This window comes from Falco naumanni, chromosome 3 (assembly GCF_017639655.2).
Source record: "Falco naumanni isolate bFalNau1 chromosome 3, bFalNau1.pat, whole genome shotgun sequence".
In the NCBI taxonomy this organism is placed as follows: domain Eukaryota; kingdom Metazoa; phylum Chordata; class Aves; order Falconiformes; family Falconidae; genus Falco; species Falco naumanni.
Genome location: NC_054056.1, coordinates 5,353,888 through 5,381,160, shown reverse-complemented (window position 1 = coordinate 5,381,160; position 27,273 = coordinate 5,353,888). Strand labels below are relative to the sequence as shown.

Genomic DNA, 27,273 nt, shown 5'->3' with positions numbered 1-27,273 from the left:
GCTGCGAGGTGCGAAGCCATCAGTTTAATATTTAGCCCCACTGGTGGGTTAGGGTTTGCAGCCTTCTCTGTACATGAAGCAGCCTGGGGAACTCCTGCGATACTCGTCTGTGCCAAAATCCCTCCGGCCATGGCAGAAACGGCCACTGGACCCGATACCAACCACCTCCATCAGCAGCTCCCGCGCACGCGCGGGTCCTACCTTGTGCCGACTGATCTGCTGCTGGATTTTGGCCGTCTGGGTACCGATGGGCTCGGAGTTGGCCAGTTTCTTCTCCGTCACCGACAGCCAGTCCGAGACGGGCTCTGTGGTTTCGTGGAACTGCTTTGCCAGGACCAAGATGTCCTCCAGCTGCTTCTGCCTATAGCAAGGAATAAAAGGCTAAGGAGCGGCTCCCCGCCGGAGCCCAGCATGGGAAGCAGCTTGGAGTACTAGGAAGCAGGAACCAAAGCAGCCCCGCTCCAAGCAAGGTCAGACACTGCGTCAGGCAAGCTGCGAACACAAAAATCAATGCGGAGAAACTGCAAAATAAGCTTTTTCCTGCAGCTGTGCCTTTAGGGTCCAGTTGGCCCCCCCCAGGGAGGCAGCAGAAAGGCTCCCCTGTTGTGCAGCTTTTCTTATCACTGCATCTCCCAGATCCTCCGATGCGCTCAGCTCGTGGCCAGGCTCTCCGTGTTTCAGAGCTGCCCAGCCCCCCTTCAAAGGCAGCCCAGCACGGGTACACGTCCTAGCTGGACACTCCATCTAGCTGGCAGTGATTTAAAACACCGGGAGGGTCAAATCTGGCCCTCTGAATTGACTTCATAACCTCAACTACTGGTTTACGTAGCAACAAGTAACTCATAAACGACATTCAGGCAGCAGAAAGGTGTCAACAGGATGCTGCCGTTAAAGCTGAACGTTAATGCTTAAAGGAATAAAAATAACATCCATTCTCTGCAGGGAATTTGTTTAATCTGAGCTCTTCCCTGCCATTGTAAAGCACCGCTATCAACTTCAGCTCCCAGACAGGCTTTGATTTCTCATGTTTTCCAGCTGTTTCCAGGATGTATCTGCACAGAAATCTCCATCAGCTTCCCACGTGTTGTAACCCCGAGCTCCAGGGCATCAGGAATGGCCGGACGAGCCGGCCCCGTGTTTTTGGCCATCGGCACAGACCCCCTCACCTGCCGGCCGCCCTGCCCAGCAGCCCTGCCCAGCGGCGCTCCAGGCTCTCCAGCTGACCCACGATCTTCTCCCGGTCCGCCGGCTCGGCCGACTGCGCGATCCTGCCGCCCTCCGCTTGGATCATCTCGACGGTGGCTTTGCGATCGTCCAGCAGTCGCTGGAGCAGCTTTAGCATCGGCAACGAGACGAAGGAGGATAAAAGTTACCATATTGGATCAGCAGAACCTCTTCTAGCCCTCAGAGAGATACGACTTCCAATGGTGGCTGAAAACCACCATAAGCGGGGGGCTGGGACCAAAGCCAGCCCAGTGGGACAGCCTCTGCCATCAAAACCAGTTCAAAAAAAATAGAATAATAATATGCTTTAATTTGGTCAGCCTTGAAGTGGTCAGGCAGTCGGACTAGATAGTCACCGTAGGTCCCTTCCAAATAAAATATTCTGTTTTATTCTGTTCTAGAAGAGATTCAAAGCACCCCTGCACCAGACAAGTTTTCAGGGGCTTCCCCATCCCCCCACCCCTCAAACTCCTCAAGTTTTTTAACTTTCACTTTAAATAAATTTCCTCTTCAAAGTCTCCGTACGTCGGACCAAGCCTCGGTAAGAATTAATTTCTAAAACCTTTTGCCACAACCACGCTTGAACTTTCATCCGCCTGCTCACGAGGGCAGGCGCCGACCCAGGCTGTTATCTCTGCAAACACCGGCACGCCTCGCCGCAGCTCCTACAGCTCGTACATTCGTGTTGTCCAAATAGCCAAACCGGTACCTATGCCAGCTCGCTCCTGACGCTGCAGAATTACCAGCACAAACAAAACTTAAGGCTGGAAAAACACGGCCGACCAGCAAAACCAGCAGGAAACTTCAAGAGGCAATGGGACGATGAATTAACGCTGGCGATTCAGACGATGGAGATAGCAAGCGTGGGCAAACGAGCTGCCTGTTTATGATGGTAGGATGTGGAGACCCACCGTGAACGAAGGAGGCTTGTGGACATCCCAGCTACGCTTTATCTGCTGCAGCTGGACCCCCCCAAATATTGCCTGGCTGTCCCCAGTTCCCCCTCCCACCGAGCCCATCGTTGCCCTGTGCCCGCTCACCTTCTGCTCCTGGATCTGGGCTTTCACCACCTTGTACTCGGCAGAGGGAGGTTTCTGGTTGGAGATGAGCTCCTCGGTGTCTGCCAGCCAGCTCAGCAACGGCTCCAGGGCGTCCTGAAACTTCCCACAGTGCAGCAGGGCTTCTTGCAGCTGAGCAACTCTTTGGGCCACCTGCATCCCAAAGACAAGCCCATCGCGTGGTCAGGCACCAACGCCGGAGCCTCAGCTCCCTGTCGATGACCCCCTTCTCCCAGCAGACCCCAACGGGGCCAAGAGAAACCAGTTAGAGCCTGTCCCCACGCTCTCACCTTCTTGTTGAGGGTGTTCCAGCGGGTGTTGATTTCTTCCATGTCATGCTCCAGCCCTTGGACATCACAGTTTTTCCCGGCGCTTTGGATGAGTCCTTGACCAACTCCATTGACTTGCTGTAGTTTTAGCTGGAGAGGATCCACTTGCTCCTTCTGGAACAGCTGGGGATGGGAAGTGTGGGAGAGAAAAGGTATTTATAACCCGTGAGCTGCTCTTACAGCCCCTCCATCATTCGACAGATCAAACAGGCTTTCTTCTCTAGAGAACACGCAGTAGCTACTTGCGCTGATTTTACTAGAGTTGTGTAAGTTTGTCGAAACTCCTCCCTCACCTTGACCCAGTAACACAGATGTCACAGGCATTTGCTTGGAGCACAGCTTGGGGTCCACACGCATCCGTCTCTGCTTTTTAAATGGGAAAATCCCTTTTTTCCAAGCACCAGAGTGAGGTGGAGAGAGCAAATGGGGGAAGAAATGAGAGCATTGGCTCTGGTCACCCATCAGGTTGGGAAATAATGCTCCCGGGGAAAAACCCAAAGCAATTCTCACAGTGATGCTATTGAGAACAGAGACCTGACATCACATGAGTTTTGTTAACCACGAAATTACAGACACCGAGAAGCTAGCTGGATTTCGAAAGACAAAGGCAATAGGCAATTAATGTGCTAGTCATTTACCGCACCGCGTATTTGGCATGGTCCTGCCTGGGAATCCTGTGGGGAAAAGCTTTTAAAACCAAAAAAGATTTGATAGGGAAGGGGGAGGAGAGCGAATGAAGCTCCCCATTGTAAGGAGAGGCAGCAGGGAAAATCCTGTTTCCGCAAAGGAGATAAGTGCTCTTTATCAGAGCCGTGGATCTGCTGCAGCCACCCGCTGGCGCTGGCGCGGCCACCCTTGCACGATTGCTCTCCAGCACTTGCCGGGGTGGCTGCAGAGCCCGGTCCCAAGGGATGAGCCTGCTGCTCCCCCGTAGCCAACAGCACAAGCCCCCCAGAAAGGGAGCGGAGCCCTTTATCGCTTGCTCTGGTCCCCTGGGCCACCAGCCCATCCAGAGCACAGGTCACCCCGAGCCAGCGCTGGCCGGGAGCGCAGCCCTCGGCCCTGGCACAACGTTTGCTCTTTGGGAAGCGGAGGGGATGGCTGCCAGCCGCCTGCTTGCTCAAGCGTGCCTCGTCCTCACGTGCCCGAGAACGTACGGACATGGACAGCATCGAAAAATTCCCACCGGGATGAAAGATCTCACCGAGCAGAGCAACGGCTCATGGATGGCACAGCTCTCCGGCAATCACTTTTGTCTCCGAAAGAACACGAGGCAGGCAATCCCCCCCGCAAACACATAAAAAACCCCAAACACGCCAAAAAAAAAAAGAAGTTCCCAGCCTGCGCAACAGGGGCTGCTTTGACTTTCTGCATCCTGGTTTTGAAGAAAAAGCGCTTTCCCCCCACTGGAGCTCAGCAAGTCAAGGGCAGGGAGGTATCACTCCGGGACACGAACCCAAGGGTGTGCTGGCAGACACTGTCCAGAGCTGTTTGCTCAGGGAGAATTATACCACGGTTATAGGAAAGAAACGGTGACATGAAATCATCGATTCCCCGGCTGCTTCTCCTGTTACTGTTTATATATGGAGCTGGCTGTTAGAGCAGCCAAACCCACAAAAGGGCCAGGCTGATAAGTCTGGCATGTGGGGCTGGGTCCGAGCCCTCCACACGCTTGGAAAACAAACTCCAGGGCTTTGGAAGAGGACGGGCAGGGAGGGAGCTCTGCTGAAATCCCGGCCATGGCGCCGCGGGTACCTGCGCCGCGTCCATCGGCGCAGCCCGAGCGCGTGCTGCTGCACAGGGCTTGGTACAAAGGCAATGACACCAACGGCCGGAGGAGCGAGCGTGTCCAACGCACTTGTTTTTCTTGGCTCGTCAAAGATTGCAGGGATTTAGTTCGCTAACCTCCCCGTGACTCAGCGTGGAAACAAATATTGAACATCTAGCTGGGCAGGGGAAGGTGCAGGGCGAGGTGTCCTGCCTTGGGGAAGGTGCTGGACAGGCATCTTGGCGAGCAGGACATCTGCTCTGTCACACCTCCTCCTCACTCCCAGAAGTACTTCCCAAAGCATTCCCTCTCTTTCTGCTTCCCTCCTCTCCCAGGCAGCCGCGCTCCTTAACCCCACCGCTGCCGAACGCCAAGCCCAGCCCCACGGTGGGAAGAACCAGCGTCATCCCAGTGCAGACACAGAGCTGCCAACACCTCCAACAGCGTTTGAGCAAAGGGAAGATTCACGGGGTTTAACAATCGGAGACGCTGCACCTAAAATGAGGGTCCCATCAGCAGGGACAGGCTGACACCACTGCACCTAAAATGAGGGTCCCATCAGCAGGGACAGGCTGACACCACTGCACCTAAAATGAGGGTCCCATCAGCAGGGACAGGCTGACACCACTGCACCTAAAATGAGGGTCCCATCAGCAGGGACAGGCTGACACCACTGCACCTAAAATGAGGGTCCCATCAGCAGGGACAGGCTGACACCACTGCACCTAAAATGAGGGTCCCATCAGCAGGGACAGGCTGACACCACTGCACCTAAAATGAGGGTCCCATCAGCAGGGACAGGCTGACACCACTGCACCTAAAATGAGGGTCCCATCAGCAGGGACAGGCTGACACCACTGCACCTAAAATGAGGGTCCCATCAGCAGGGACAGGCTGACACCAAAGCAGCGAATTTCAGACCGACAATGGCCAGAACCGATGGCTTTTTCCCTCGCCAAGGTCCACACCAGGTGCCCCAGCCCACACAGACCCCCCCCCTCCCCATGAAAACATCGCTCCAAGCCCCTCCACATGCACTTCTCAAAAGGGTGCCACAGCCCAAAGGATGAGTAATTGTTACCAAATCGGGATTTTCGGCGCTGACTAACTTCTGATGTCTCCTTAGTGATATTTCTCCCTAATCCAGATGGCAGTAAATCAGCGCTCGGCTGTGGGAACTCCACCACCGAGGACTCTCTGGGCAAAAACTGCAAGCACGGCACGGCAAAGCAAATCCCCAAAGGGCAGAGAGAATTTGAGCCCCTTCCCGCATCCCGCACGCTTTCGGAGCCTCAGCACCTTATTGCTCACGTAAAACGCTGCAGGAAGCGGTGACTGCACAGGACAGGAATGATTTGCGCTTAATTTGTTTTACAGGATTCTCTCTTCCGACGTTATTTTCTGCTGCAAAGACGGGAGCCACCCTGCCAGAACTCAGCCAGGTTTTTCTGAAGTCTGTGATTTGTGTCCGAGTGATCAACACGTACTTTAATAAGCCGAAAAACTTGAAGACAATAGTTCAGGTCATCAAGCAGTGGTAATTTTTTACCTCCCCTACTAATGAAAATACACAATTCCCCTCCCACCGAAACTTTTTGCCTGCCAAATCCAAGCTAAACTCAGGAGGGAGAGGGCTGTTTCAAAGCCTGAACCCCCAGATCGTGGCCACGCGTTACGGAGCAGGTTCCCATCTCCCACCCACCCCTCAAGTGCAAAATAAAGCGATTTCTGTGCCTGAAACCCGGTCTGCAAGTGCCTGGGCAACAAATACCTCGTTATCTGGAACGAATCCATCTGGTAGAGCGAGAGGCCCTTCTGCGATGGCAGCGGTGGCGAGGGGTCCCTCCGTGCCCGTGGGCACCTCTCCCTCGCCGGGTGCCGGGGAAGGGGCACTGCCGCATCTATGGGGATGGTGGGTGTCCCCCAGCACGGCCCCGGGGGGGGGGTTGTGCGGTGGGTGCCACAGCGGAGGGTGCTCCTGGAGGGTGCACATGGAGCTCTGGGATGGTGGGTCCCTCCAGGGCGGGTGGGAAGGTGGAGGGGGGACCCTCCACGCCTGGCAGCATGGAGGCACCATCCCAAGCTGTCACCTCCGCTGCGGGTGTTCTCGCGATGGGGTTATCCTCCAAAGCCAGCGCTTCGGTGGATAGGTGCTCCAGGATGGGCGGCACAATCGTGTTGGCAAAGTCATCTGTATCCCCCAAGGCTGCTACTGGCCCCCCTGCTGCCAGTGGCACAGGGCCAGCGCCGAGATCCCCGACGCCGGAGACGAGGGGCTCGGCTGCTTGTGGTGGCACAGTGGCAACAGGCACGTCAGCAAATGGTGGTGGGGCATCCAGAAGCTCTTCCACTGCCAAGGGCATGGCAGCGGTGGTGGCATCTGGAGGTGGGTGCTCAACACACAGTTCCTCAGCATCCATGGTAGGATCCCCAGTGGCTGGTGGTACCTCCAGAGCCTGGGGCTCAGGGACAGCCATGTCTCCTGGTGCTGGTAGGTCGGTTGGAGCAGATAGCCCCCCAACATCCCATGGGATGGCATCGGGAGCAGACTGCCCCGCAATGGGCAACGTGCCAGGAAGCTCTTCTGGGGCGACTGGGCTGGCAACACGTGGGACCTCCTCACCCAGCACCACGGTACAGCACCGCGCCGCTGGCTGGTCCTCCCAGGCACAGGCAAACAGCAAGTCCAGGTCTCCCGGCTGCAGGATGGCTGCCGATGCCTCCCCGTGCATGACAGCCACCTCCACGGGGGACCCCTCGGTGTGGGCAGCCCCTTCGAGAGCCAGGCCCTGGCCTGGGGGAACCATTCCCCATGGGGGGGCCTCGACAGGTGCCGGGGATGTCACTGGAGCCTCGTAGCCTGGCTCTGATGCAGAGCCAGCATGGAAAGGTGGCAAAGAACCATGGCAAGCATCCCCACTTTCTGCCGGATGAATCTGGCCCTCAACTCCATCACTCTCTGATCCCAAATCTGTGGCTTCATCCTCAGAAGCCAGTTCTGGGACATCCCAGCTGGTGAGCGCAGTCCTCCCGGGCAGAAGATGACAGCTCCCAAAAGGACCTGTCCCCTCAATGCTGGCCTCGTGCTGAGGGGAAGACCCCAGCTCCTCTGCCACTGTGTCGGAAGCTGGGGGCTGGCGGGGGGACAGCCCAGCCGGGGACGCTTGGCTGGGACACGTCTCCTCGGGAAGCCGCGATGCTTCACCATCAGGAACCAGCAAGTCTGGGTTATCTTCACCCCACCCCACCTGAGCGTCGTCGTCACCAGCTCCCTCCAAGCCAGAAGCTGGCCACGCGCCTGTCTCAGGAGATGGCATCCCACCAGCCACCAGCACTGCCACTGCGCAACCGTCCACGAGCTCCAGGTCCACCAGTGGGTCAGGTTCATCCTCCTCCACTGGTGCCGGCGAGCACTGCCGGAGGGAGCCTGGCCCTGCAGTGGCCACAGGGCTGGGTGATGCCCCTCCATCCGAGTCCGTCGGGGTGACAGCTGAGGTGTCCCTTTCTGAGAAGGGCTCTGTCGCCGGCTCCAGCGTGCTCAGCACCTGCGAGCTGCAGGTGACATCAAAGTCCTCCAGGTCCGACACGACAGCAGAGTCTGAAGCGCTGATGTCCAATGGGGCCCCACGCTGACACGCTTCGACTGCAGCCCCGGCCAGTTTGGCCGAATCTGGGTCCAACCCCTCCGAGTCCACTGGGGACACCTGAACCTCCAGGCAGCTGGGGACAGCCCCATCGCCCTCGTCCTCGTTCAGGCACTGCTCTTCCAGCTCCAGGAACATCTGTACAGAGTCTGTGTCGGACAACTCGGGGCCTGCGGGGCTGGCCGAGCGCTCCGAACCCGGAGCAAAGTCCTCAGCCTCGCACTGCACCGCCGCATCCTCGGTACAGCACGCGCTGCCGGCCCCCCCCCGGGGATCCACAGGACCGGGAAGTCCCTGGGCTGGGGGCAGAGCCGTCCGCTGGAACAGCGAATTGTTCCCTTTCTTCAGAAATATCTGCCAAGCAACAGCTCTTCTTCTCCTCTGCCACCAGCACAGCCTTTCCTCTCTCTGACAGCGTCGCCTCCTCCCACTCCTCCATCATCACCCAGCGCTCGTCCTCCTCAAATCTCAGCTCAGACTCTGTTTTCTCCCTGAGATTGGAGGTGATGAGAATATCCAGTCCCGCATCCAGCAGCTCTTCGCTAAGGCACGGAGAGAGGTTGACGTTCTCCACTGTACAGTCCGACTCGGAGGCCTCCAGGGTCTCCTGGTGCCCATCGCTGAGGCTTCCCTTGATGAAATTTTTCCTGGCTCGTGGCCAGGTGGCACTAGGAAGCCGGCGTGCCCTAGCCGGGTCCCCAACACAACCGCGGCCATCACCAGCGTTCAGCAGGGTCTGGCGCTCATCCCGGGGACCGCCACAGCCATCTGCACCGAACTGCTTGGCCGTCAGAGCCTCTGCCGTGCCGGATGACTTGGAGACGTGCTCCAAGGTGAGAGACTCGGACATGGGCTCACCGTGGTCGGGCTGGCCCGGGTGCTCGGTCAGCATGGCGCTCGACTCCCGCTTATCCCGCAGGGAAGGGTTGGAGGCGCCCGCTTCCGACACCTCGCTCAGCGAAGCCCCCATCCTTTCTGCAAATTCGGTGAAGTTTGGCGGCATGAAGGATTTCCATGACCGCCGGTTGACGTTCTCCTTCCTCTCGGGGTTCGGTCGTCTCCTTGGGGGGGCTGGTGCTGGCTTGGAGACGTCGCTGCTGAGCTTCAGCGCGTCGAAGATGACTCGCTCGTCCAACTTCTTCGCTTCTGGCGCCCTGGACTCGAAGACGTTGGCAGCTCCGAGAGTCCCATTGCTGGATATGGTGCTGCTGTCCCCCTTGCCGAGGGTGCTCTTGGAAAGCTGGTTGAGCTTCGATCCCTGATCGATTTGCTCGTTAATTCTCATCGTGTCGTATATCGACCTCTGGGGCACGTAGCAATCCTCTATATAACCATCTTCCTCCTCGCCCTTCCCCAGGCAAGTGCGGTTCTGCCGTAAACAGTCTGGCCGGCTCAGTGGTTTGCCCATGCTCTCGTCCTCACGGGTGACAAAACCACCGCGGCAACCTTTCGCCCGCCACCGCAGGAAGCATCACACTGCCAGCAGGTCCCCAACCCACCAGTGGCAGCCCCTGATCCCAAAGCAGCCACGCTACGGGGACGGGAGGACGCACTGGCAGCACCACGCCGGCTCAGCAGCCCACCCAGCGGTCCCGAGCAGCGCAACGACGCATCTCATCCCCCCGACTCCCCTACAAAAAAAGCCATCCATCAGCAGAAACCATCCGACAGCTTCCAGAAAATATTCCCAATGGCCGTTTGCGACAGAAAAAAAAAACCAAACAAAAACCAAGCCAAAGAGTTTGAAGCTCTGAAATTATCCCGTCCGTCCTTCTTTAGTAACAAAGGCACTGCTTGTCCTGGCCGCTCACGTCTCGCAGCCCGAGCGACGAGCGGCTCCGCGCATTTTGAATCCCGTGGAAGTCCAGCTGGTCCGAATTAGCCTCTCCCCCCGACTCTCGTGTTTTCATTTGAACTGAGCTTGTCAGCGGATATTCGGACAAGTTTAAACACAGGAAGTTCTTCATTCAGGGCAAACTCGGAGGTTTCCTGTCTCAAAAACATGATGGCATTGTTGTTGCCGTCATCCCGCCGTGATGCTCGGGGACACCGAAACCCCAAAATCCAGCCGGTGGTGGCAGCGGTGGGGGTACGCGGAGCTGTCCGGAAGGCTGCTGGCGCTGGAGTGGTTTTTTTTTTTTCTTCTTCTTTTTTTCTTTTTTCTCTTTCTCCCCAGGAAAAAAAAAAAAAAAAGGCTGGAAAACGCATCCAAAAATGGTAAGGGGATGGAGCGGCACGGAATCCCCCGAGTTGCCGGGAGCTGGCGGGGAGCAGCCGCGGCCGGAGGCGGCTCCTGCTGCTGCTGCTGCTGCTGCTGCTGCTGCTGCTGCTGCTGCCGCTTCCTCCTCCTCCTCCTCCTCCCGGCCCCTCTCGCATCAACTTTCCCGGCGGCCGGCGGCGGGCTGCGGCGGCTCCGCGCCCCCGGGCGGCCCGGCCATGCTGCTGGGGGGGGGCGGCGGGGGCCGGTTCCCGCGGCGGAGGGGGTGGGGGGCGGCGGAACGGGGAGGGGGGACACAGAGCGAGCAGGGCCGCCCTCCCCTTCCCCTTCCCCGCCGCTCTCGCCCCTTTTGTGCGCGGCTCAGCGGCCGGCCCGGGGGCGGGGGGCTCCGCGCCGCCCCCGCGGGCAGCCCCCGGCCGGCCGGGCGGGATGCATGGTGCGCCCGGGCTGCCGCCGCCGCCTTCCTCCTCCTCCTCCTCCTCGTCGCCCGCCGCTCGCCTCTCCTTCCCGCCGGCCGAACAAAAGGCCGAGCCGCGCAGGCCGCCGCACGCCCCGGCCCCGCCGCCGCCGCCAGCACCGGGCTCCCGCGGCGCGGCCAGCCCCGGCGGAGGGCGGGGGCGGGCGGGGGGCGGCACCGCGGGGCGGGGCGGGCGGCGGGACCGGCCCCCTCCCGGGCGCTGCGGCCGCGGCCGCCGCCCCCCCCCCCCCCCAGCCCCCCCGAGCGGCCCCGGGAAGGGGGCACCGGAGCCCGAGCCGGCGGGGGTTGGGGGGGGGTTGGGGGTCTCCGCGGGCAGCGGCGGCCCCGGGCTGGCCCCTTCCCCGCCCCGCCGGGGCTGGCCCCTCCTCCGGGGGGAGGCGGCAGCCCCCGACAAAGAGCAGCAACGCCCTGGCTCGGTGGCGGCGGCGGCCCGGGCTCCCCCCGCCACCGGCCCCGCTCCCCCGGCCCTTTGTCCGCCCCCCCGCCCGGCCTGGCCCCCCCGCCCCGTTTAAAGGCGCTTCCCACCCCAGCGCCGCACTGGGGGGGTAGGACCCGGCGCCCACCCCGTTCCCCCTCACCCCCACCCCTGCACAAAGAACCGAGTTCTTAAAATCACCCAAACCCCCACCCCCCCCACCCCCCGAAGTACCATTTTTCCCTTCCCCGATGCCGCACGGCTCTGCCGGCACCACCAACCCTCCCGCGCCGCCTCCTCAGCCTTAAAAAACTAATTTTTACAGCCTCAGCTCTGGGTCAGCATCATGCTCCCCCCATCCCCATCACCCCCCCCACCCCCCACCCCACCCCCGGCCCTTAGCTTGAAGGGATGGGGCACCAAAGCTGTGGGGCTGGGAGAGGGAGGCATCCCAGCCTGATTCACGGCTGCCAAGGGATGCTGAGGGAAGTCACAGACTTGGGAGGAAAAAAAAAACCAGGAGGGCTGGAAACAGCCTCCACGCATCTCCAGGCAACAACCCGCCCCACCAGCCAGCCGGCCTGCGCCTTCGGGGATGAATTATCGCATCGGGATAAAAATATAAGAAGCCGGGCAGGTGCTCCGATCCATAAAAGCCTGCGCCTCGATAGTGCTGACGGGGGGAGGCTGCGACCTCCGCCTGTGCCTTGTCATGCCACAGCTCCACCAACCCCTTCCCACCCGGCCGTGGTCCAGCCGAAAGGTTGGTGACATAGGAAAGATGGAAAACCTGATTTTTTGGGGGGATGCGCTGCAGGTGCTTGCTGTCTCTGCAAACACTGGGGCTTGGCCAAGGTCATGGCACGGCTGAGGCGGGAGCCCACCTTCCCCGTCCCCAAGCCCTCGGACCCTTCATCACCGTGTGCCAGCAGCACAGGCAGCAGCTCCAGACCCGTCTTCTCCAAGGGACTTTTCCTTTCGGAGAATTCGGACGGGATGTTTCGTGGAAGGGGGAAGGTTCGGGCTATGGAGGCCGAACGCCCGTTAAACCACCCGAAGCGCTCAGCGGGGCCGGTTGCACACCGGGAAACCTCTGGAAACCCCTTTTCTAAGTTCCATCATTAAACACAAGCAAGGAAAAGAGCGGGGGGTGGGGGAGGGCACGGAGACCTGGCAGGGGGTGCGAGCAGCCCATCTGCAGCCCCCCACCGCGGGAGGGGGAGCCCCCGGGAGCCCCTCTGCCCATCCGCCCCGCAGACGGACAGCCAGGGCTGGCCAACACTGCAAGAGTGTCCCAAAGCCCAGATTTTTAGACTTGGCAGGGGACACACCAGCTCTCGGTCCCTGTTACGAATCCAGTGCAGCTGAAACAACACGAGAAGGATGGCCTCGCCGTGCCAGCGCTCCGGCAAAGCCGCCCCCGGTTTCCCCGCTACCACCTTGGCCGGGAGCTGGCGGAGCAGCAGCAGGACCGTTACCGCTCCGGGGCCCCTCCGTGAGGAATCCCAGGCATCCGGGCTGGGGCGCGGAGGCTTTTTTGTTCCACTGAGAAGAAGGAACGATCTCGACGTGGAGCTGCCGTTTCACAGCCAGAAATTCTTTTCCCATTTCCTCACCGAGTCACGTGCCAGAAGCAAGCCAAGTCTTCCTCCAACACATCCCCCCTGTCTCTAACACCATTAGGGAAATATTCGGCGAGTACTAAAGCCAATTAAAAACCTGCTGTGCCTGGCCTGAAGATCCCAGCTGGAGCCCCTGCAAGGTTCCCCAATTCATGGCTTGACGCCACCAAGTGCCACCCCAGCGATGGGGACAGAAGCCGAAGGGTGCTGGGAATTGCAGCTGTGGGGCTTTGCTCGAGCTTTGCGTTGGCACGAGGGAAGGATGGGGCAGGACACGAAGGTCCCATCTCAATTTCTGTCCTTTTGGGTGTCTCGGAGCGGCTCCGGCATGCAAAGCTCTGCCAGCACCAAGCACCAGGACTGAAATAAAGGGCTGATGGAGCTTTGGAGCTGCAGCCCCCAGCTCAGGAGAGCGCATCTGCTCACCTCACGGCTCACGGACCCGTGGCGTGGTGGCGGTGGGCAGAACGGACCAGCAGGACCCCTCAGCTGGCTTTTGTTCAGCCACCAAACCTCCTCTCGCCTGCCCCGTTACCAGTACGTTTTGACCAAACCCAAGTTGGGGTTCACTTGGGTGCACAAGGCTGTGGGTGACACACCTGGGCGCTAGGATGCTCGTGCTCCAGCAGCCAGCCCACCCTGGGGAGGGGACCTAACAGCTCTACCCAGGGCTGTCACCCAGCCCAGCCCCACTCACGCCCCAAAGCCACCCCACAGCCACGTCCTGCAGATAAAGACCCTCAGCCAAAACCCACCCAGAGGTTTTCCCAGCCTTGCTCCAAGTAGGAGCACCCCCATTTGTCTCCCAGACCTGCAGGTTTCAAGCTTCCCTGATATGGCCACTGGCCCCTGAGCGTGGGGACGCGTGCCTTCCCCGTCACGGGGTGATGTCACCCTGTTTACGACTGCATTACATCCTGCCCGCCGCTGCCGCCACTGTTTACATGGGAAAGCAGTATTTGGAAACCAATATATTTTTAGCTTTCTTTTAACGCATCTCAGCAGCTGGAAATGAGGGACCGGTGTTATGTGGCATGCAAGAGAGCCCAGAGATGGCTCAAGATCTCCAACAGACGCGTCACTAATGAGCCCAGGCTACAACCAAGGGCCTTCTCTACCCTCAGAGGTTCTTTAATCTTCACCTTGGTGCTCTCCCTCCCACCCTGGGCAGCGCAGCACCCACTCGCCCAGCCCGGCCAAGGGTGGATGCAGGAGAGCTCCTGCCTTTGCACCACGAGCTCTGTCCCTATAGGTCTTGCTGACCACGTCCCCCATGTCTGACTATGTGTCCCCATGTCTGACTCCATGCGGGTCACCGTGTCCCCATGTCTGACTCCATGTGGGTCATCATGTCCCCATACCCGACTCCATATGGGTCACCATGTCCCCATACCCGACTCTATATAGATCACTGCATCCCCTATGTCCAACTCCATGAGGGTCACTGAGCCGGCGGTGGCAGGAGGGACCGCTGGGCAGGGACACAGTGCCATGTCCCAGCATGGCAGAGGGATGAACCCTGAGTGGCCCCGGCCCAAGGGAGGGACTCAGGATGGGTTTAGCCTCCCTCAGACACTGCAATAAAAAGCACAAAGCTGAATCATGCACACCCAAAATCTGCCTTGGAAACTGCTTCTTCGTTTTTGCTGGGATTCTTACCAGAGGATTCATGTATTTTAAAGCTTTTTGCTTCATCTGTCAGAAGGACAGAGGGACTTTATCCCCCTTTCCGTGCCAGTGCTCTCCTCCTTAAACTTGCACCTTTTGCCAAATCCTTGCGATTTCATTTCGGCACCACGTGGGCCAGCCCCGAGCTCCCAGGCTAATCCCATCCCACTGTGCTGGGCTGGGTGCTCCCTTATCCTCTCCGCTTATAGCTGACTTCAAATGTCATTTGACGATTCCAAGTCAGGCCTCTGCCACCCTGCCATCCCCCCTCTTCAAAGGCTACGGCTGTTCGTGATGCGGGGAGCCCACCCGCCTTTCAAGCGGCGATTAGTAACCTGTAGCCCATTAATTCGGGACTCTCCTCCGCAGCGCTGTGGGAGGAAGCCTCGGCTGGCTCCGTGGGGGTGTCTACCTCCGCTGGAAAAGTTTTAGAAAGAGGTTAAAAAAAAACCACCTCCTGGAGAAACGTTCTGCAGTTTGGATGTACAAGATACAGCAAGCACTGTATTTTTTAATTTATTTTATTTTTTCCAAAGGTGCAGGAGCTGCGCCGTAGCGCTTTCCCTGCAAGGCAGCTAATAGAGATGTTGGTAAAAATAATTCTGAATGAAGCTGGGAGCCCACGTGTTACAGCAGCGCTCAGGCACAGCCCCGCACCGTGGCGTTCAGCACTTGATCACTGCGGAGCCTGGGGCTCCCCAGGGACCCCATCTGTGTGCACAGAGCACCCCAAAACAGCCCAGCAGTGATCTGAGCCGGGACTGCGAGCCAAGGGTAGAGCCACTTGCCAGGGTCTCCGTGGCCGGGAGCTCAGCTGGGCACGGCAGCTGCCACCTGCTGAAATGCCCGGGTTTGCCCTCAGCTGCCCAGTTTTCCTGCAAATTCCCCTCCGCAGCTTTGCTCCAGTGCTGCACGAGGGTGATGAAGCACCCTGGGCTCTCCGGCCACCCCTCTCCATGCTGCCAGTGACCCAGCACCCACAGGCAGGGTGCTGCCACCCCAACTGCCCACGCCGGGGTGTGGAAAACTGTGGAAGCTGCTCCTCACCCAGTGGCAGAGTAATTGGGGACAGCAGGGAGAGCCGAGGGATGGGGTGATTAATAAACTGCTCCGGAGGCTCTTTAGGAAGTGAGGTAAGTGCATTATTATCCAGAGAATCCTCTGGATGGGAGACATTTTAAACCACTCCTTCGGCAGAAGAATTGGCAATTGTTCCTGGAGCGCTGCGGTGACTAATCCAAGCCTGAGCTCTCCCCCGGAGAAGCCCCCGTCTGCTCCAGACCCAGCGGCCACAGACACTCCCTTCCCCGGTGGAGCATCCACCCGCTTGGATGCTGTGGGTGATGGGAAAGCCCTGCGTTCGCTCCGCCACGTGCTTCCCCATGGATCCCCCCCCACCATGGCCAGGTCCCACCAGGACCGGTCTCCTCTCCCTCCTCTGCGCAGCCTTAGCAGACAAAAAGCTTCCCATCTCCTCCTCCCTCGGATCCTCAGCTCTCCTGGTCTTATGCAAAGCCGGTATTTTTAGTATCTCCTGGAAACACTGCAAAGTGTCACCACCACCAGCTAATGAGCGCTCCTGCGAGAGGACGTTCCTACGGCCACCTCCCTCCGCTGAGACCTGCCAGGGTCACCAAAGCATCCGCAAGCGGGTGGGCACTGGAGCAGGGACCCAAGCCGGCTCCCGAAAGGGACCATTTGATCACTGGTTAATTGTTTTACAGCCAAGAAAAGAAAGAAAAGAAAAAGCCCAGCTATTGATCCAGTTGGTCTCAGCAGCTCTTGGCTTAATTCGCTCTTGTTCTCGGCTTTCTTGGGATCAGGGACGTGCCTGTGCCTCTCTGCCTGCCCACCGACAAGTCGAGGTCACAACCCACCCCTGGCTCCCCGAGGAACAAGCACCGGCACCACTCCCTGTGGGAAGGACGAGCTCCAGGGGCACGTTTGCTCTTCCCGTTGCGATACAATTTCTTTCCAAGGAATGAGGAGGCTGCAGAGGCCACTCACGCTCAAGTGCCTCTTGTGCAAACACGTTTATTTACAACACGCCCAGACGACCAGGTTAGAAGTGCACCAAACGTCAGCAAGGCTTTGCAGCTCCACTTAGACCACTCACCCCAGCCAGGGTCGGTGACAGCCCCGTCACCCGTCACAGCCTGCGCTTATCACCCCCCATTTATCATCCTCTTCTCTGACGAGGGGAGATGGTGCCTTTAAGGCAGCTTAACAGCTGTCAGAGAGGAGGCATTTTTGCGTGTGTTGCTGATGCTGAAAATACTAGCCAGAGATACTTTAAGTAGGTCTGGAAAGCGTTCAAGGAGAAGACACCGTGGTGCAGCCTGTCCCCGCTCCCAGCCCAGTCCCACCCAGCTGCTCCCAACTGGACGACTGTCGGGAGCCGCATGCATTCCTCCGGGGGCACAGAAGGGTTAAAAATACCCTCAGCCACGCTGGGGCACAACAAGTGGCAGAGTGTCCCTTCCCTGTCCCATCCCAGAGATCCACCTCCCCTCTCCCACCCAGGCTAGGGGGTGTCTCCGGCTCTACGATGGGGTGCGGAATTACCAAAAAAAGCCTCCCCAGAGGGCTGGGTTGGGTGCCCGGGCATCGCCTGCGAGCACACGTGCCTGCTGGTGGCAGCTAACGTGCTGTCTCAAGAAATTAAGGCTGTCAGCGTAAGTGCTTTGGTGTGAACGCCTTGCCTCGTCAGCACACGGGTTCGCTCCTGCTCTCCAGTTCAGCCCGGTCATCCCGAGCTGGGATGCCAGTTCTCTGCCCATCCTCGAGAGCGGCTCTGCAGGGCTGCCGGTCCCGGAGATAGAATCACAGAATCCTTTAGGTTGGAAAGGACCCCTAAGATCATCACATGCGCATCTTACAAAGGAAGACCACAAAATGCCATTTGTACCATCAGGGACCACGCTGGTCCACAGCCCCCCAAGCAGCGCGCTCTGCAAACTGGGATAAACTGGGAAGCACCCACCCGATTTCAGTCCTCCTGCAAAATAACCCCCGTGTGACACCACACAGCGCTGGGCTCTCAACACCCCATCGCACATCTCTCCCTGCCGCCGACGCCCCGTGCAACGACAGTGGGTCACAGGGGGGATGCAACGCCCGTGAGCCCCCTCGTCCCCCGGGGGCCACGTGCCACTCCCTCCCCTGAAACGTGGCAGCACCTGGGAGAAGCCCAGGGACAGCGGGCACCAGGCAAACGGTTATTAGCAACGGCGGCGTTTCCGATAGCGCCGTTGGGTCAGCTCCCTGGCTGGAAGGTTGGGGGAATGAAGAGTCATAAAGAGAGCACCGGAGAGAGCCAATGTCCCTCCTGCCGGGGAGGGAGGCGGCGCGGGGAGGGCGCAGGAACTCGCGACCAGCGCTGGCTAATTGCCGCTTTTACTTAGGGTGAAGCGTGGAGGACCCGGAGCAGGGTTAGAGACAGCGGCATCTGAGCGGCAAGATGAGTAACGCTGGTTAGGGCTTTGCTTACTGCATCACCCCTCCTGGGATCTCTTTCCTGATTTTTTTTTTTATTTTTTATTTTTATTATTATTTAAGCAGACAAAGAGTGTGCTGGAGGCACAAGGGCTCCGTGGGCTCCAGCTGACCTGACCTGCTCTAAAATAAATTGGAAGTGCGGCTTCAGTTGTTGCTGTCTAGGGATTTTCCCTCCCCCTTTCCATCGTCCAGCACAAACCCTTTATTGGCGTGAAGGAGTGGTGCCCGAGCTCACTGCATTGAGCAACTCCAGCTTCAAATAACCTCCCCCAAAATCTGCGGCAGGAGCCCCAAATCCCTCCATCTCTTCCCTCCGCTCCCCACGACCCGCCCTGGCAAAGCCGTCTCCGGCGAGGGTCGGACACGGCAGCGCCTCGCTCCCCGCAGATCCCCTGCTGCTCCCCCTCTCCCCCCCGGCTGGGGCGAGGGTGGGGTTTAATTAATACTCGGAGGCGAGATCCTGGATAAGCGGCATGCCGTGTGCCAGCTGCGGCAGGTCCCGGCTCGCCAGCATTCCTCGCCGTGCCCCGCCGCCAGCAGCCGTGGGGTGCAGCGCAGCTGCGGGGATGGCGGGGGCTGCCGGCGCGGCACCGGGAGGGGACCGGCAAGTCGGTGGTGGCCCCGTCTCCACGCCTGCTCCCCCTCAGTCAAGGGCACCTGCAGCGATCTGAACGTGATGGTGACCGTTTGGTTACACCAAGGTTGATGCTTTTCCTTGGGTTTCATTTTGGGATGAGTTCTCCAGGCTCTTGCAGAAATCCCTTCTGGCTGTAGAGCACAACCGGGAAGGCAGGCAGGCTGCCCTGGTTCCTGCTCTCCTCTTCATCACGGGGAGGAAAGCGTCCCCAGCAAATCAAACCCGCTCTGGCACGATCCAACTGGGAAGGCAATGGCATCCCTCGGCTCCCGAGCATTGCTCTGTACTGCGGCAAGCCTAAAAATCTCTGCCAGCGCCTCTGACCTGGGGCTGAGCGCCACGCTCTGCTTTGGGGGTGGAGTAAAGCAACATTAGGGTTTGTCCAAAACCAACACGGGGAAATCAAAGAGGGTCCCAGCTCAAACTGCCAAGGCTAAGTACCAGCCAGGCTTTGAAACCCCACTTCAAAATCCACTGTATAAAAGACAAAATAAACAGACCCCAGGCTTGAGCTTGCTGCGCCAGGAGCCCAAGCTACCCCAGCACAGATGCCTTCCCCAAAAATACCAAAAGGTTTTGATTCCGTCACCTCTCCGTGGCCCAGGTTGATGGCTGTGCTTTGGTCGGACAGGCTGAGCCCATGCTCCACAGCAGCAAACCTCACCTCCGCCTCTGGAGCCTGGGAAGGAAGATGCGCCGCTCGCACCCAACAGCACCAGCTTCAGCCAAAGCCCAGCACTGGTTTCCCAGTCCGTGGGAGGAGGGGGTCTAACTCAGGGGGTGCTGATGCTGGAGAGAATGCGATGGAGAAAACCCCTACGTCTCCGCCTGACCCTGCGTCTCTCCCGTACCTGGGGGAATAATTTCCCTGGGGAATTCGCTGATCGCTAAACTGAATCAACATCGCTGTTATGTTTAGTAACATTTCAACTGTAAGTCATTTGATTCCAGTCATTAAAATTTAATATTAGCGTAAGGTCTGAGAAACCTGAGCTGACAGCAGAGAGCACGGAGGGGGAAGAAATGCCCCAGCCTGAAAGCTCCTACGAGGAGCTTTCCCTCGCAGCCCAAGAGCCCGGCTCGGCCGTGTGATGCTCACGGAGACACAGCGCAGAAAGATTCTCTTCCATCTTTTAGTCTCCTTCTACAAAAAAGGGGCTCCTCGGAGAGGCAGCCATGGGAAGATCGTCCCTCAGGTTGAACTCATTCTGAAGACCAGGAGTTAAAGATGAGGCTCCTTTTCTCTGCCAGCTTAACATAAGCTAAACCCGTGCCGTTTCTTCTGCAGCATAGCTGTATCCGAAGCGGTCCATCAAGATGTCCATATAAGCACAGACTCCAAACCACAGAAATGCCTCTCAGCTGCACTTGATCTCACCATAAAACTAAGGGCTAAACTGGATGACCCCTTGAAGTCTCTTTCCAGATGGGTTTCTTACAATCCTCTAACAACGTGGTGCTCCGAACCAGTCCCTACCTAGTGTTTCCCCGGCCCCTGAAGGCCAGGTCTACCCTGCATCGCTATCCTGGCTTCCAATGGCCACGGGAGCCGGTGTGGGCTCAGCCCCTTGGTGTAGCCATCCCCACTCCCTGAATCAGAACACCCCCTGCAAACAAAGCTTCCCCCCCCCTGAGCAAGATCCCACAGCTGCTTCCCAGCCTCCTGCCTCTGAGAAACCCGGCCAGGAGAGGCACGGACAGCGGGAGAGGGCTCATCCTTCCCATAGGCAGGATTAGTCCCTCCGTGACCTGGGAAGGGGGCTGGGGGCGGCAGGGGGGGAGGAGAGAGGAAACGCACGGGTGGGCAGATCTCCAAAAGTTAAGGGTCTGTTGCATGTTGTGTGGCCTTTTGGGGCAAGTTTGCGGGCAGGAAAAGAAAAAATATATGGGAAGCTTCAAGCAGAAGCTGCTTCAAAAGTCCTCTGTTCACGGCCTCTGTCAGAGCCTTCAATATATCTTCTTTATTAAAATCTGGACACAATGAGTCCAGAAGTGCCCACCTTTGTCAGGGCTGCATTGGCAACTTGCCTGGAGCCCCAAGGCCATGCCTAATTTGCATCTCATTTACACAGATGTTCATTAAAATTAATGTCTTAAGACATCATATCTGCCTGCATTTGAGCCTTCTGGACAGACAAACCACGACCGCTCCTGGAGAGCCGAAGCCACCCCCATCCTCCCCCCCCCCCAAAGCTCAGCTGCATCGTCCCCACGCCGCCCCGGGGAGCTCTGCCTGGCCGAGGGGCTGCCTCTGGTCCCCCCTGGACACACCGCGAGTGCATCGTTTGCAATCCAAGAAGGGAGACGGTTGGGATATTGCAATTAGGCGCTGTGAAATAACAGCCTGGTGCAAGCAAGAAAAAGCCCCCCCCCCTCCCCGTGCTCCCCGCCTGCCCCCCAGCCCAAGGCAGACGGATGGAGCACGGGCGGTCCCCGCCTGCAGGCTGCGATGCCCTTCCACATGCGGATCAGGAGCTGGGATTTCGTTTCCCCTTGGAGAGAGAACCCGTAAGGTGAGGCTCTGCAAAGATCTGCTCAGCAGCATTTCCAACTCGTGCAAAACCGCTTGCTCTCTGGATGAACCGTGCACGGGAGGAACGCCGCTGCGTAACCGCGATTGCTCCATCCACCCTTCTCGCTTCTCCCCCATTTTATTCGCAGCCATTACACGGCAAAACCCTCCCATTTGTGCTGCAACTTTCATTTTTTCCATCAACACAGACCCCCCAGCTTGCACCGCGTGGCCTCCAATGCCAACGAATGACTCCCGGTAAGGACACGTCACCTCCCCCAGAGCACCCTCGGCTCGTGCAGCCCAGGTCATCGCTGTCTTAAAGGGTCACGCTCAAGGTCACGGAGCCCACTACGGTGGGTTAAGCTGAGCCTGCCGGCCCCGCTTGCCACCCAAGCAAACTGCACTGACCCATCGTTTCGAAGGGCGGCTGCTCGGCTGGGAATAATCCCTTGCTCCGCAGGGAAGTTTCACTGCTTTGGAGGACTCGAAATTCCTTTTTGGACCGATTTCTTCCAAGCCACCGTGTGGTGTTTCACGATGAAGTTCAACCCCTTCCCATCGCTATAAGCTCAACGCAAAACATTGCCCGACAAGAGAGTCAACAGCAACGCCATCGGGTGAGTTTGCCCCGTACGGAACGGATCCAAGCTCTTTTTTTGGATAGGCAACCCCCAAAATAGAAATACCTTGTCCCGGTGAAGATTTCACCGAGCTATTAAGTGGTGGAACGGGATCAATTAGCCGTGAGATGAAAGGCAAATGGCTGTAAAAACACCTTCCCCCCTCCTACCCCCCATTAACACCAGGAAACGAGGCGCCAGATGTAAATCAGCCCAATCATCAGCTGCTGAGCCCATCAGTAATAGAAGTTTCACAGCAAGAGAATTTCTAAGCGGTATTAATATAATTAATGTAGCGTAACAGCATGACCCAACACCATATAAAAAAACTAAAAAAAAAAAAAAAAAATCAAACACACTCCAACTCTTCCCTTTCCCAGCATTTCATGCAAGCCTTGAGGGTCTCCATCACCTCGTGGCTGGAAACACAAACAGCCCCCAGCAAGACTGTGCCTTGGGTTTGTTCCCTGTGTGTACCCCTTGTCCCACAGCTTATCTGTGGCTTTATTTGTCCCCAAGGACCCCAAAATGGATGTAATACCATGATAAAAATAAAATGAAGCAAACAACAAGCAGGAATGGTGGGCCAGGTAGAGACATCTGCAAGATGATGTGACCTGGACTAGACTCCCAGATGATGCCAACTTACAGTTCAGCCGGACTCAAAAAAATCCCTCCCCCCCCCAAAAAAAAAAAAAGCTGAATGCCAACCACCTCCACAAGCCCACGAGGTGCTGGCACGCCAACGTTACACGTCACAAGGAGAACAGGGAAAAGTTTTTTTCCTCCTAATCACAAAATCTTCCCGCACCTTCCCACCGCAGACTATCACAATCCAGCGGTTGATCCTATATTCTCCAGAGCAAGGAGGTTTTACCACACCAAAAACGCTGACATTATAGCAACAAACAACGAAGCCACGACAGCTTGAAGACCAGAAGTCCTACGCAGAAGACCACAACGCTAGACAGACCTTCAAACACCAAATACCACTTAGGAAACGTCACGGCATCCAGACTTACCTTGAAGTCTGCCAGCTGCTGGTTGATGGTTTCCACCTCTGTTCCCACCACCCACTGCAACGCCTCGTTCTCCTCCGCCGCGGTGGTCATGTGGGTCAGCTCCTTCAGCCTGCTGTAAAAGTCCTCCACACGGGACAGGGTCGTTTCTACCTGCTCCTGACGGTTCTTGCCTCTCTCCGTCAGTTTGCTGCACTGTTTATTCAGCGTCTCCAACTCACGTTTCAGCCCTAATAAATCGGGGCTCCCTTCGTCCTCCAGCATCTTCTTGCACTCGCTTTCCGAAGCTTCAATGTCAGACTTCAGCCTGTGGAGTTTGCCCAGGAAGGTGCGAACGTCCTCTGCCTGGGACTGAAGGCTGTCAGAGTCCCTCCCGATGGGGCCCATGCTGTCTAGCTCATCATCGAGATCTGCCAGTTGAGAGAACATCTCCCTGACCCGATTATTGAACTGGCCGATCCCTTCAAGCTTGTTTTCCATCAGCGTACAGCAGTCGTTCACTTTCTGCTTCACTGCCTTGAAGTCCTGCTGAGCCACCTCGGCTTGGCTTAAGAGCTGGGAACAGTCGGACCCATCTGGAGCATCTTCTACTAGACCTTGAGTGAAGTTTTTCAGATAATCCACTTGTGGCTCCAGGGCTTGCAGCACCTCCTGCTGTGCCCTGAGCTTCTCCAAATTCTTGTTGCTGCAGGCTTGTGGCCCCAGCGCATCGTAGATCTCCAGCTGGTGCTTCGCCCCTTCCAGCTTCTTCTCAATGTTCTTGAAGCTCTCTTGAAACTCCTTGAGCCTCTGTGACATTTCTTCAATGGAGCTAGTCTTGGCTTGCAGCTCTTCTGTGATGACATCCATCTTCTGATTGATGCCAGCTTTCTCATCCCGAATGTCATCCTCGTCGGTCTGAGAAGCGTCAATCAGGATGTCGGCAGCGCTGTTCAGCATCTCCAGCAAGGAGCGGCGCTTCTCCACGTCACTCAGCATAGCCTTCGACCTCAGAAGAGTCGCCTCCAGCTGCACTGGGTCCAGAGTTACTTCCAGCTCCGACATCTTTGCCTTGCAGTCCTCCACCCAAGGCAGGAGGTCCTCCGTGTGCCGCTGGTACTTCTGGGCTTTCTGCAAACAGTCCTTGAGCTTCGAGTGTCTATCGACAGCCTGCTTGCTGAGCTCCTCCCAGTGCGTCTTCAGGCCAACCAACTGGTTTTGCAGCGTGGTCTTCTCCTCCCCTGGCTGGACAGAAAGCAGCAAAGATTCTCCCTCGGCTACAATCATCTCATAGGAACCGCTGTGTTGGTTGAGGCTCTTCTGGAACTCTTCTTGTTCCTGAATTTGGCTCTGTAGCCTCTCCAGTTTAGCAGAAATAGGTTGGCTCTGAGCTTGCTGGCACAGTTTGTCATCCAGCCAGGTCCTGAGTTCATCAAACATATGCTGGAACTGCTGGGAGCTTGCAAGCGCAGTCTGCAGTCGGTTCATCCGGTCGGCTGCAATGGAAATAAGATTAGAACGCAACAATTAAGCTGAAATCAAATAAGCAAAGTGCAATTATTTAAAATCATCTCAGATGCACCAACTGTGTTTTGATTAACAGGAAGGAGTTTTCCATTGCATCACTAGCCTTTTTGCTCACTGATTCATACATTTCTGAAGTAGCAACAGGCAACGATAACGCAGTAATCTCAGTTCTCCTAACCTGTCTCTAAATGCAACCTCTTAGAAAGCAGAAGAGGTTAGAGGGTGGCCACTGGGTCTTCTCCATGCCCCATTGTGAATTTAGGAATCAGCTGGGTGGTTTTCTTTTCCCCCCAAGCACAGCACATGCCACACTCTGCAAGCCAAGCAGGCTTGTTGAAGAGCCACATCAGTGGGACCAAACATCTCTGCTCGCTCTCCAGGCTCAGCTCTATCTGGATGTGAACCCTCCCTGTGCTCAGTCCCACAAAAAACACCCATGAAGCACCCTAAAAACGACAGATGGTGCTTCCCCTGTTATTCTTAGAAACCCAGTGATGGAAGAGCCCTTTGGCAAAAAGCAGGGATGGAGTTTGACACCCCAACATCTCTCTGTTCCGTCTCACCTGCCAGGTCTTCCAGCCCTTTGAGAGGAAGCGACACGGTCTCCAGACGTTTCCTTAACTCATCTTTGAGATACTGCTCCCCAATGAGGACAGAGAGGTCATCACAGAGGGTCTGAGCCTCTGTGATCTCCTCTTCCAGCTGCTCCAGGTCCGAGCGGATCTCACTGGTTTCCTCCAGCTGCTGTTTGACGGCGTCGGGCTGCGTGCTGATGGCCGACTGGCTGCTCAGGCGCTGCCCAACTGCCTTCACCTTCTCGGAGAGGCCCTGGAGGAGCTCCTGGTACTGGGTGCTCTTTACTATGGCTTGGTCAATTTGGCTGGAGCGGGAGTTGAGGCGTTCCGTTAGCTCGGACCATTTCTGGTTAACCCCTTGGAGTTCTTCCCGCACCTGGTTAGTGGATGGAGAAACATCTCCCGGGCCAGTCAAGATGCTCTGAGCCGCCTGGTTGAGCTGCTCATGCTGTTGTCTGCGAGCTTCAAATTCCTTCAGCATAAACTGGAACAGAAACAACAAAAAAATGTTTGCATAAAACTGACAGCTCCGAGTACACACAGTCAAAACAAACCAGACCTCCAGGGGCTTTATCCAGACCACGGAACCAGGAGGAACAAGGCCTGGGGTGGGATGGCAGCAGGGCTGGGTGGACTACGATTGACTGTGACCTTGCCACTCGGAAAGCTTGGAGGAGTCTGCGAGGCCAGTACTTTGCTCGCTCTTATTTGTCCTACTGCTGTGTAACGTACCATAAACCAGTGAGGTGAGGAGGCCATCTAATTATGTTAACTGGGCCATTTTATTTTACGATGTGGCCGGTTATGGACATGTTAGGATTTGGAAGCAGGAGGTACGGAAAGGGCAGGCTGCCAGGCGGAGGGGCAGCGTTAGCAAGTCCTGCAGAGCATCAGCCCAGGTCTTGTTTAAAGCAATTTCACTCTCCAAGAGGGGCCGGGTGATTCACTGATGAGTCAATCCAGTGCGGGGAAGGGAGCTCGAGCACTGCGCCCGTTTCAAGTTATTACAGCAGTTTGTGCTCAGCGGGGTGTGGGGGAATGGGAGAACTCCGGCTTCTCTCCCAAACACTCGCCGCGTGGCAGAGCGCTTGCAAGGCAACTAACCCCGAGTGCAACCTTCCTCGGGATGCACCAGCTGAGAGACACCCTCCCTCCTCATCCCGGACCCAGCTCACCTGGACCTGCTGCTTCTGTGCGTTCAGCATGTTGGGGTCGATGGAGAGGGGTCCCAGCACGCTCATCATCAGCTCCTTCTCCATGAGCCAAGGGCGCAGCTGGGCTTCGGCAGCCTGGAAGTTGGCCAGCTGGTTCGCCGACTCCTCCAGCTTCTGCTGCCGCTCGGCCGTCGCCTGGCTGGCTCTTTCCCACCTGCAATCTGAAGCACCGGCTGTGTTGGGGGTGGCCGTGCTCCTGGCCAACCCATCCCTCCATCCAGAAGTGTTTGGGGTTTTTTTTTTTTTTTTTTTTTACCCTCCCCATGGTTTCCCCGACGGGAAACCTCCTCAGCTTTTCAATAAAACTAGCGTGGCTCTATTCACTCTCCATCTAACAAGCTGTTCCCCGTTTCTAATGGCTACGTCGTCTTGAAGCTCATAGAATAATAATTAGTAAAAAAGCCTTGCAAGCAGGATTGCTGCGTTCTAGTCACTAGTGCCACGAGCTGGTCTGACCTTGGGTGAGCCATCTCACATCCCTGGCTCGATAAACGAGGATACCCTCATGTGTATCAGTCCTCACACAGCACATTCAGATCTCCTGGACGGAGAACTCCATAAACATGTTCCTGCTGTTTCAAAGAAGAGAATCTCTGGGCTTCTTTTTAAATATACAGTCTTGTTTAGTCAACATTTAATTACCTAGGATAACCTTACTAATGACTGGAGTTTTATATCAAGCAATGAAGCTTTTAATGAAAATAATCAACCCATGTTGCTAATGCTCTTTTTTTTTCCCTCCCCCTTTTTAATTTTTTTTTTTTTTTAAAGAAGTCATTTAAGGAGGCAAGTCTTTAAAATATACATCCATCATAGAGATTCCATTAATCACGACAGCGCTCATCTCAGGAACACCTTGTACACCAGACAGCTTGGAGATAAGTTCGCTATTTACTGAATTTTAATTAGAAGTGACTCTGCTCTGCTGTGACTTTGGAATCGCCCTGCAATCCTGAACCACCTCTAACATGATGTTTCCAGACAGAAGCCTCGCTGAGTGCTTCAGGCACTTACTCAGGTCTTCCTGCATCTTCTTCCAGTTTGCTGCTTCTGGAGAATCTGGATATTTCTCCAGCAAGCCAGAAAGTGCTTCCTTTACCTTCTGGATCTTCCCTGAATTCTGTTCCAACTCAGCCAGAAACGCCTGGAAAATAACCATTTGAACTTCAGATAAGGGGCAACAGAATGAAATCACTGAGTAGGAACGAGCAGCTACAAGCCAGCGCTGGGACTATTTCTGTTCTTTGCTCTTTAGTGAAATCACT

At 56.9% G+C, this 27,273-nt stretch overlaps 2 protein-coding genes across 2 annotated transcripts in view; both read right to left on the bottom strand.

The window, feature by feature from the left end:
* MACF1 (microtubule actin crosslinking factor 1) overlaps positions 1-27,273 on the bottom strand; it is a 147,347-nt gene that overhangs the window by 31,041 nt on the left and 89,033 nt on the right. The window contains 8 exon segments of the mRNA XM_040587703.1: positions 202-361; positions 1,167-1,333; positions 2,265-2,435; positions 2,573-2,734; positions 22,717-24,188; positions 24,783-25,278; positions 25,970-26,169; positions 27,023-27,152. Coding sequence (XP_040443637.1) covers positions 202-361; positions 1,167-1,333; positions 2,265-2,435; positions 2,573-2,734; positions 22,717-24,188; positions 24,783-25,278; positions 25,970-26,169; positions 27,023-27,152 — 2,958 coding nt within the window.
* On the bottom strand, positions 8,127-10,439 carry KIAA0754 (KIAA0754 ortholog). The gene has a single exon (XM_040587823.1). The coding sequence runs from the start codon at positions 9,429-9,431 to the stop codon at positions 8,235-8,237; it is 1,197 nt and encodes a 398-aa protein (XP_040443757.1). The 5' UTR covers positions 9,432-10,439; the 3' UTR covers positions 8,127-8,234.